This window comes from Salvelinus sp. IW2-2015, linkage group LG33 (genome assembly GCF_002910315.2).
Source record: "Salvelinus sp. IW2-2015 linkage group LG33, ASM291031v2, whole genome shotgun sequence".
In the NCBI taxonomy this organism is placed as follows: domain Eukaryota; kingdom Metazoa; phylum Chordata; class Actinopteri; order Salmoniformes; family Salmonidae; genus Salvelinus; species Salvelinus sp. IW2-2015.
Genome location: NC_036872.1, coordinates 29242748 through 29253295, shown reverse-complemented (window position 1 = coordinate 29253295; position 10548 = coordinate 29242748). Strand labels below are relative to the sequence as shown.

Genomic DNA, 10548 nt, shown 5'->3' with positions numbered 1-10548 from the left:
CTGCTTTAAACTGCAACATTTCCTCTTCGCCCCTGGCAAAATGTGTAGAACTGCAGAAAACTTGCTTTAAACTGCAAACATTTCCTCTTCGCCCCTGCCAAAATGTGTAGAACTGCAAAAAACTTGCTTTAAACTGCAACATTTCCTCTTCGCCCCCTGGCAAAATGTGTAGAACTGCAGAAAACTTGCTTTAAACTGCAACATTTCCGCTCCCCCCTGGAAAATGTGTAGAACTGCAGAAAACTTGCTTTAAAACTGCAACATTTCCTCTTCGCCCCTTGGCAAAATGTGTAGAACTGCAGAAAACTTGCTTTAAACTGCCAACATTTCCTCTTCGCCCCATACAAAATGTGTAGAACTGCAGAAAACCTGCTTTAAACTGCAACATTTCCTCTTCGAGCCCCTGGCAAAATGTGTAGAACTGCAGAAAACTTGCTTTAAACTGCAACATTTCCTCTTCACCCCCTGCAAAATGTGTAGAACTGCAGAAAACTTGCTTTAAACTGCAACATTTCCTCTTCACCCCTGGCAAAATGTGTAGAACTGCAGAAAACTTGCTTTAAACTGCAACATTTCCGCTCTCCCCTGGCAAAATGTGTAGAACTGCAGAAAACTTGCTTTAACTGCAACATTTCCTCTTCGCCCCTGGCAAAATGTGTTAGAACTGCAGAAAAACTTGCTTTAAACGCAACATTTCCTCTTTCGCCCCCTGGCAAAATGTGTAGAACTGCAGAAAACTTGCTTTAAACTGCAACATTTCCTCTTTCCCCCTGGCAAAATGTGTAGAACTGCAGAAAACCTGCTTTAAACTGCAACATTTCCTCTTCGCCCCCTGGCAAAATGTGTAGAACTGCAGAAAACTGCTTTAAACTGCCAACATTTCCTCTTCGCCCCCTGCCAAAATGTGTAGAACTGCAGAAAACTTGCTTTAAAAACTGCAACATTTCCTCTCGCCCCCTGGCAAAATGTGTAGAACTGCAGAAAACTTGCTTTAAACTGCAACATTTCCGCTTCGCCCCCTGGCAAAATGTGTAGAACTGCAGAAAACTTGCTTAAAACTGCAACATTCCTCTTCGCCGCAAGTTTTCTGCAGTTCTACACATTTTGCCAGGGGGCGAAGAGGAAATGTTGCAGTTTAAAGCAAGTTTTCTGCAGTTCTACACATTTTGCCAGAGGGTGAAGAGGAAATGTTGCAGTTTTATAAAACAGTTAATGCAATTCTACTCATTTTGCCATGACTTATGGCATGTTAATGATATCTGAGTGAGAGTGACTAACAAAATCAATGGAGGCTCTCTGGAGGTTAGAGGCCCTGTGCACGTGCTCTGCGCGGTCAGTATTCGGTCATGATTACTACAAGTTTAGACTTACCAATCAAACAATTGTTAGTTGCCATGGTTAATTGAGTGATTTTCAGTGACTGACATTACAATAGAACAATTGCTGAATTTGCACCATGTGTATTCTACTATCCTAAATTGAGACCCCACTGAGTTTTTTGGGAGTATTGTCTCTTATGTCGCTTATGCCTGCAGCTGGCCCTGAACACACACACTTTACATGTCAATTATATAATATGCATACATCTTTACTAAGATTATTATAGGAAATATAATTTTAACCATACATTATCATGATAGGACCCCATATGAATAAGACAAATTTTCAGCAAACGTAGCTTACAATTTATTTCATACAATTATGCACGCTGGGTATTTGGCGTCCTAGGTGACAGGTGCTGTGCGATACCACCTCTAATGGATTGGACCGGTTGATCACTCTAAAGTTGGTGGTTTACTGTATCGCTGGAGAAAATCGTGTCGGAGCTCCGCACAGCTAGGCTACTATTGTCAAACGGCCAATGAGGTAAAAGCGGGGCGGAGAACAGTCGACGATTGTACTACGGGCAGTAGAGTAGCCTACTGCAAACAGCTGTGGAAGAGTCTGCTTTGTACACGCGTTTCGCTGATCTGGTCAATGGATTACACAGTTTCCCTACAAGTGCAACATCAACTGACTGTCTTCCCGACACACTTGTACCAGGGTTACAGTTTGGAGTTACAGGTAGGCTACATCACAGACATGCATTAGCCTATACCTATGTGTGATATGTTTTCCGTTTTGTTTTACAACGGGTACCAATCACCATTGACGGAGAAAGAGACTATACAACTCAGACTGTCTAATGCTTTCAGCTCCATCATAAATCGTGTCCGCTGCGCTGCGTGGAATATCAGCATCCTTTTTGACATTATGAGCCACGAGAAACAGTGAAATCCTCTCCTCCATCTAGGCTACGTGATGTTGAATTCATGACACCGTGTTTGGAAATACCGGGTAGCCTGATGCGGAGGTCCTCAAGGTGAAATGCGCGCTTAAATTGCGAATCTCATTGAGGTTTCATAAACACTCCATGTGATTTGATGCAGACCTATTTGAGTTTGAAAATAAAATCAACCGGTCATACTGTTCAGGATTATCATTTTGCATCTCGCTGTGTTTAGAAAGTGGAATGGCATCAGAGGCCAAACAATTCCTCATATATTTTATTAGGCTATCCATTCCATGGCTATTTTACACACACTGACCTTTTTACGTTTTTTGTTTTGCCACGTGATATATAATGTCATTTATGGGATTCCAATAGTTCAACCAGTTGGAGTGAGTTGAACTCGCCTGTCATTCTACAACTGTAATATCGGCTATCTAGTATTAGATCCATTGACCATATCGTGTGTTTGGTTTTAAATTTGCCCACTGTTCAGCACAATGGATGGGATTTCAGAAGTTGGCATGTCTGTACCTTGACTATTCAAGTGTATCCAGTCATTGGATTGTGACTACATCCATTGAGGATTCGTTACCATGCATCTTCCAATGACATTCTCCCGTTCCCATGCATCTTCCAATGACATTCTCATCATAATCTTCTGCACTAATATTAGCCCAAGTGTGAAAACATAGGTGAACATCCCCATGATACTATTTTCGTTTAGTCAGAAAATGACAGCACACCAAATCCTGAATGTAATTACCTAATGTAGCTAGCTATCTATCTCCCACATGACTGGCAACCATGCTTATGGATAGATGCGGCTCTCTGCCTCTGACTGTGGCATGACAAATTCACCTCCAAACCTTGTTCTTTTTGTTATGTTTTCTTAAACACGTATTTCCTTTATTGAACAATCGTGACTTTCCCCCCAAGTGAGGTGTCTTGTTATAGGTACCCTAGCAAGGGCGTGAGAATCCTAGTGTGTTTATTTAGAAATATTGTTGCATCTTAAATCCCTTTGCATACCTTTTGAAGTGTGTTCACCAGGTGGTGTCTAGATGATTTTTTATCTTTAATAATATCTTTGCTTTATCCACTTCCCCCAGAGCGCAAGCAGCAACTTCATTGTCTTGTTTGAGAGAACTTTACTCTCCTTCTGTTGCATTGTTTTTTAACTGCTGTGTCTCTGTGCTGCTGTGTCTCTCTCTCTATGCTGCTGTGTGTCTCTGTCTCTGTGCTGCTGTCTCTCTCTCTCTGTGCTGCTGTCTCTCTCTCTCTCTCTCTCTCTTAGAGAGATGATCGCGAGAGTTGCCCCCTTCTGAAACCAACCTACACTCATCCCTCTGATGTCAGACACTACAGACAGCTATCTCTTCTTTCTTCTCTCTCAAAACTTGAACGTGCCGTCCTTGGCCAGCTCTCCTCTCGTCTCTCAGGAATGACCTTCTTGATCCAAATCAGTCAGGTTTCAAGACTAGTCATTCATACGAGAACTGCTCTTCTCTGTGCTCCACGGAGGCGCGCCGCACTGCTAAGCTAATCTCTCTCCTCGCTCTCATCCTTCTAGACCTATCGGCTGCCTTTGATACTGTGAACCATCAAGATCCTCCCTCTCCACCTCTCCGAGTTGGGCATCTCCGGCGCGGCCCCACGCTTGGATTGCGTCCACTGACAGGTCGCTCCTACCAGCTGGCCGTGGCGAGAATGTCTCCGCACAACGTGCTCTCACCACTGGGTCCCCAGGGCTCTGTTCTAGGCCCTCTCCTAATTCTCGCTATAACACCAGATCACTTGGTCTGTCATATCCTCACATGGTCCTCCCTATCATTGCATGCAGATGAACACAATTAATCTTCTCCTTTCGCCCTTCTGATAACCAGGGTGGCGAATCGCATCTTGCAATGTTGGAGACATATATGTGGATGACGGATCACCACTCAAGCTGAACCTCGGCCAAGACGGAGCTGCCGCTTCCTCCGGGGAAGGACTCGCCCGTACATGTTGCCATCAATCTGCTTGACAACTCGCATTGTGTCCTCCTCCAGAGCGCTAAGAACCTTGGCGCTGATCTCCCTGGACAACAACCTGTCGTCTCAAACCAACATCAAGCGGTGACCCGTTCTGGTAGGTTCATGCTCCTACAACATTCGCAGAGACGAACCCCTGCCTCAACAAGGAAAGCGGCGCAGGTCCTAATCCAGGCACTTGTCACTCCCGTCTGGAATAACGCAACTCGCGTTGGCTGGGCTCCCTGGCCCTGTGCGATAAACCCCTACAACTTCATCAGAACGCCGCAGCCCGTCTGGTTGTTCAAACCTCCAAGTCACCCGCTCCTCCGCTCTCTCCATGGCTTCATGTTGAAGCTCGCATACCGCTACAAAGACCATGGTGGCTACCTACGGAGCTGTGAGGGGAACGGCACTTCCGGTACCTTCAGGCTCGAATCAGGACCCCACACCCAAACAAGGGCACTGCGTTCATTGCCACCTCTGGCACTGCTCGCCTCCTAACTCTGAGGGAAAGTACAGCTCCCGCTCAGACCCAGTCAAAACTGTTCGCGCTCTGCACCCCAATGGTGGAATCAACTCCCCCACGACGCGCAGGTCAGCGGAATCATCACCACCTTCCGGAGACACCTGAAACCCACCTCTTTAAGACATACCTAGGATAGGATAAAGAGATCGCTCTAACCCACCCCCCCCCTTAGAGGTTAGATGCACTATGTAAAGTGGTTTGTCTCCACTGGACATCATAAGGTGAATGCACCAACTTGTAAGTCGCTCTATAAAGCGTCTGCCTAAATGACTTAAATGTAATGTAATGTAAGCGACAGGGGATAGTCATTCAGTCACAGAGGGATTCGATACTTTAGGAATTGGTATAATTATTGATTTTTCCACAATACTGTAACGTGGTTGCTGGTTGATGAGGATTGGAAAATGTCTGTAAAAACACCAGCCATTGTCTTCAGCAAGTGCTTTAACACATGCCCACTTATTTTGTCTGGGCCCTGGGCTTTTAGTGTTACATCCCTGAACAACTTTAGAACCATCAGACTGTTGAACAACAATCTCTCAAAACTTTTGGTAATGATGGCTTCCATTTGGTTTTAGCCTCAGACACGAGTTGTCTGCTTGCAAAATCTTGAGAAGAAAACAATTCAGTTCATTAGCCCTGTCTGGCTCTCATAATCCCCCAAGGTCAGCACTGGTGTTTCCCCCTGCCTATATGGGGGCGCTAGCCCATGGATTAATCCCTTGCCAGGCCAACCCTGCTTTCCTGATGGAGAGGGTCCTCCCCCTCCACCCTTTGCTTGTATGCCTCCTTGTCCACCAAGTATTCGGTCTTTTAATCTCACGTGTTACATCTCTTAAAGACTGTCTATATCACCCCACGCATAAACTGCCTCCCTCCCCCCCCCCTCCTATCCAAGTAGTGATTTAGATTGTTTTGATACCCAAAGGCTTGTGTTAGGGGAAGATTTATAGGTATAGTAGGCACAAGACTCAAGCACAGAGTTTTACATAGTCTGAAATAACTCTGTGAGTTCATCCAGATCCAGAGCTGCTGTCCTCAATACCTCCCACATTGTAACAGTCAAAACACAATAGAAGTGTTCATTGTTCATGCCAGTATTGGTTGCAATTGTCATCATTTCATAATATATATATAAACAGCCTATTAATCAGTATCTGCTTCTTTGGTCCTCAATAATGGTTAATCGGTGTTGAAAATGCCTAAATGTTGACCTCTAATTAATGCCCATGCTTTGAATGAGATGTTCGACGAAGCCATACTTTTGGTCAATGTGCACTTTACATTTGACCTATGTGTACTGTGTGAATTGGTGCCATTTCCTCTCAGTACCTATCATCAGCATTGTTATTACCTCCTAGCAGCAGACAGCAGCAATTTTTTCAAGCTGACTCTCCCAGACCATGGACCACGAAGTGGTTTAGTCGTGCATCCCAAATGGCAACCTATTCCCTATTGGTGCCCCTATGAAACTCTGAGTCCAAAAGTAGTGTTTGCTTTAAGAACAAACAGCCAGCGTCGACAAACAGGTAAAGAAGTGGGTGCTCCTTCTATCGCACTGAAACACCTGCATCTTTTTCTGTATATTTCCAGACGATTATAAATCTTTAAATCGCCACCGATTCAATGTTCGACCCCAGCAGGTGGATCTACTGCGCAGGGCTTGACATTCACTATAGTTTGGTCTGTCCTTTAGTTAGGTAGTCAGGCAGAATTTTCTTTAGCCAAGGTACATTGTCTATGCCAGAAAAACATGACTGAATTCCAGTCTGTACGGTTTGAGGGACGAGCATCACATGGGAGTGATGCCACCTTGTCGGAAAGACCAATGGCCAAGGGTCTGTATACTGGCACACTCTGTTTTACAGAAACTTAATACTTCTGTATGAATATGATCTAAGTGCAGCCTTAACGATAGAGGGGATGGGGCCATCACCTGTTAAATTATTACCAGTTTCCTGAGGTGTAACCCCAGAGCCACATTTTATCTCAATATTGACTTCTGGTGTAGCCTGCCTACTGACAAACAGAGGCAGCTGGGTGAAAACATTACAGTGCAGTCCTGGGCAGAGGCCGACTAGTAGACTACCCAGCACAATCATCAAGACTGGTGTTGACCATGACAGAGACATTTAAGGTTCAAGTGTTTAAGTCCTTGAGTGAGTGATGAGTGAAGTGAGTGAGTGAGTGAGTGAGTGAGTGAGGAGTGAGTATGCGTCGTGCGGCGGCACAGTAACCATTCAATTATGACTCTGGTCTATTTAATCCCTTTAATTTTTTCCCAGTTAGATTACCTCTGGAGGTAAGATTAAGTCTGGTAGGATTTTAATCCTCAGAAGGTCAATACTGTAAAACACACTGTCACATAACCTGTTGCAAAGGGCTTGGTTCCGGAAGTCTGATGCTTTTAGGGTCTTTCAACAAGTACAAATCCGCTAAACAGGATGCTGTTTATCATTATAGTTTGGAGTGAAAATCAGCAGTATACAGTTGTAACACTGGATGGATTATATAAACTCCAGTTCTTTACCTGTGGGTACCATCAGGGGCAGGAGGGGAGGAGGGAAGAAGAGAGGGAGGAAAAGGGAGGGGAGAGGAGGGAGGAGGAGATAGAGAGCGGAAGGAGGGGAGGGGTGAGAGAAGGGGAAGAGAGCAGAGAGAGGGAGGGGAAGAAGAGAGGCAGGAAGAGGCGGAGAAGAGAGGAGAGGAAAGGAGAAGGAGGAAGAAAGGAAGAGAGAAAGAGGGGGAAGGAAAAGGAGAGAGGGGGAAAAGAGGGAGAAGAGGAGAGGGAGAGGGAAGGAGGCCCAGGAAGAGGAGGGAGGAAGGAGGGACAGAGAGGAGGAGCAGTAGTAGGGAGAAGAGACGAAAAGAAGAAAAGAGAAAAGAGAAAGAAGATGAGAAAACAACAGGATAAGAAAAAGAAGAAGAAGAAAAGGAAAGCAGAAACACGAGAAAAAAGAGAGCAAGAGGGAGGGAAGAGAAAGACAGAAAGAGAAGGAGAAAAGAGAGAAAAGAGGAGGAAGGAAAGAGGGAGAAGAAAAGAGAAAGGGATAAAAGAAGCAAGAAGGAGGAAGGAGAAGAAAAAGAAGAGAGGGGAAGAGGGAGGGAAAAGAAAGGGAGAAGAACAGGAGAAAAAGGGAAAATTAAAAGACGAACACAAAAAAAAAAGGGAACAAAAGAGGAAGAGAAAGGAAGGAGCAAAAAGAGAAGAGGGAGAGAAGGAGAGAAAGAAACAAAGAGATGGGACAGGGTGAGTTTGGAGGTGTTAACATGGTAATACGAAGGATCAATCTCGCGCATTCTTTGCCCCCCCTCTCTGCAGAGGTGTATACAGTATAATTAGACCTGCTAACACATCCATCACTTTTGATATGATTATTTTTTATACACCACTGCAATCTAAGAGTACTTCAGGGAGTATCTCATGACATCATTTCATCGTGTCTTCGATCAATGCACTTTGACCTTCTCCTCCTGTGTTAACACTTAGGCCTGCATCTTTTTTTTTTTTTTTTTTTTTTTAACTAACTAATATTGAGATTTTTGACAGCAATGGAAATCAAACACATGACTAGAAGAAGAGACGATTCTGATAACTAACCAACTAAAAGGGTCGAGGGGAACATTTGGTACTTAAACAAAAAACAATCATCTTATTGATGACATGAAGCAGAGCTCAAAAGCCGCTTTATGTTCATTTTTATTTTTAGACAGCTCTACATATTACTGACGTGGTAGGAGAGCTCAGACACGAACTTTGATTCTACTTCATTCCATATAGAACGTTACTCACATATATAGAGAGTTAAAGATCTCATAATATTGGGGGTCATAACTGTAACAAATATCGTTATCTGTTGTTAAGTGAGGAAGATCGCATATGAGGGACATACATCACCTGAAGTTCGAAAGCCTGTATGTTGGGATGATTGAGTGAGAATGTGCAATTTGCATATTAATGTGAATTGCATGAGTATTAAGTAGTCCTCCAAGGGATGTTCTAAAAACATCCCCCAACAAATATATTATACTCATAGAGTGTCCTGGATGACGTACACATTTCAGCAGACTTTTGAAAATGCATGTGTTAGCAGCATATAGGCCTGAGGAGGTGATGTTAAATACTGTCACTGCAGGCAGGCAGGTGCAAAGCAACAGAGAACCATTGTCTTTAAGATTAATGCAAAAAAGTTCGAAATAGTGCTCGAACGGTACACCCACCTCTGTGGGTCTCAGTACAGCGAGTCCTCCTCTCAGAGAGACAAGTGGTAGCAGCAACCTTTCACACCACTCTGCAAACTGACTTTTGAATAAGCGGACTGGAGAAAAGAAAGAGCTCAGAAAGAGTTAGAAGAACAGCCAGTGAGGGGAACTGTCAGGCAAGCTGAATTAAACGCAGAAGCACATAACACGTAAATCGGACCAGTGAAGAGGAGGTTTAACTGTAAACCATGTCAACAGGATGCGGTCCCAAATGACACTTTCAATATTAGTGCACCTCTTCCCATGTGGTCAACTGAGTACACTGTTTAGGGTTGGACCCAAACGAACGACAAAAATATGTTTCAAACTGGAGGTTTGGAATCCACACATGACTTCTTCAGGGTGCCATAAAACTGTAACAGGAGCAACACATTATATTTTAAATGTCTTCTGTATTAGTAAATGTGCTGTAAGGCAACGGAGTGCCATGATTTGTTGGGTTTTGAGGGTTTGCCCCAGGACCCCAATAATTCTAACCTTGGCAGTTTACAAGATATAACATCAGAGTGTTTTCTGCCTCAGCTAAGAGGATTCTAGGGTGATATGGGTGCTGTTGCATGCCGCTCAGAGTTATGTAAGTGCACTAACAAAAGAGACATTATATGAGAGATTACCCGATAGCAACTGTATCAGTTTAAAGTTACAGATGGGCGCTGTTTTTCCTTATCTCTAAACCTTTTTAGAAAACCCAATTAAAATATAGTATTTGTAATTGAAAACCAGAGTTGGACAGAACGGGACACAGCAGACGAGAGGCACGCACAGCACCAGGAGAGAGGAAGACACAGCAGCACAGAGAGAGAGGACCCAGCAGCCACAGAGAGAAGAGAGAGACACAGCAGCACAGAGGACGAGTAGACAAGAGACAGAGAGCAGCAGCACAAGAGAGAGAGAGACACGCAGCACAGAGAGGAGGAGACACGCAGCAGGGACACAGCAGAGAAGCAGGGACAACAGCAGCAAGGAGAGAGAGAGCACAGCAGCACAAGGGAGAGAGAGAGAGAGATCAACCAGCACGAAGAAAGCACAGCACAGAAGAGAAGAGAGAGAGAATGAGCACGGGGAAGATGAGACACAGAGCAGGGAGAAGAGACACAGTCTAGCACAGGATAGAGAGAGACGAACAGCAGCACAGACGACAGAGAGACACAGTCAGCACTCTGAGAGTCAGAGGACCAGGCCCAGCACAGAGAAGAGAGAGAGATTTTGTTAGGAGACGGAGACCCAAAGCAGCATCAGGGAGAGAGAGACACTAGCAGCACAGGGAGAGAGAGACACAGCAGCACAGAGAGAGAGAGAGAGACAGCAGCACAGAGAGAGAGAGAGAAGAGAACAGCAGCAACAGAGAAAGAGAGAGAGAGACAGCAGCACAGAGAGAGAGAAGAGAGAGAGAGAGACAAGCAGCAACAGGAGAGAAGAGAGAGAAGAGAGACCAGGAGCACAGAGAGAGAGAGGAGAGAGAGAGACAGCAGCAC

At 44.7% G+C, this 10548-nt stretch overlaps 1 protein-coding gene across 1 annotated transcript in view; it reads left to right on the top strand.

Annotated features, from left to right (window-relative positions):
* The first annotated feature begins 1832 nt into the window (after window positions 1-1832).
* The window catches only part of zmat4a (zinc finger, matrin-type 4a), a 225006-nt gene continuing 216290 nt past the window's right edge, over window positions 1833-10548 (top strand). Inside the window, exon 1 of the mRNA XM_023978307.2 lies at window positions 1833-2064. Coding sequence (XP_023834075.1) covers window positions 1978-2064 — 87 coding nt within the window. The 5' untranslated portion in view covers window positions 1833-1977. The remainder of the gene's footprint in view (window positions 2065-10548) is intronic.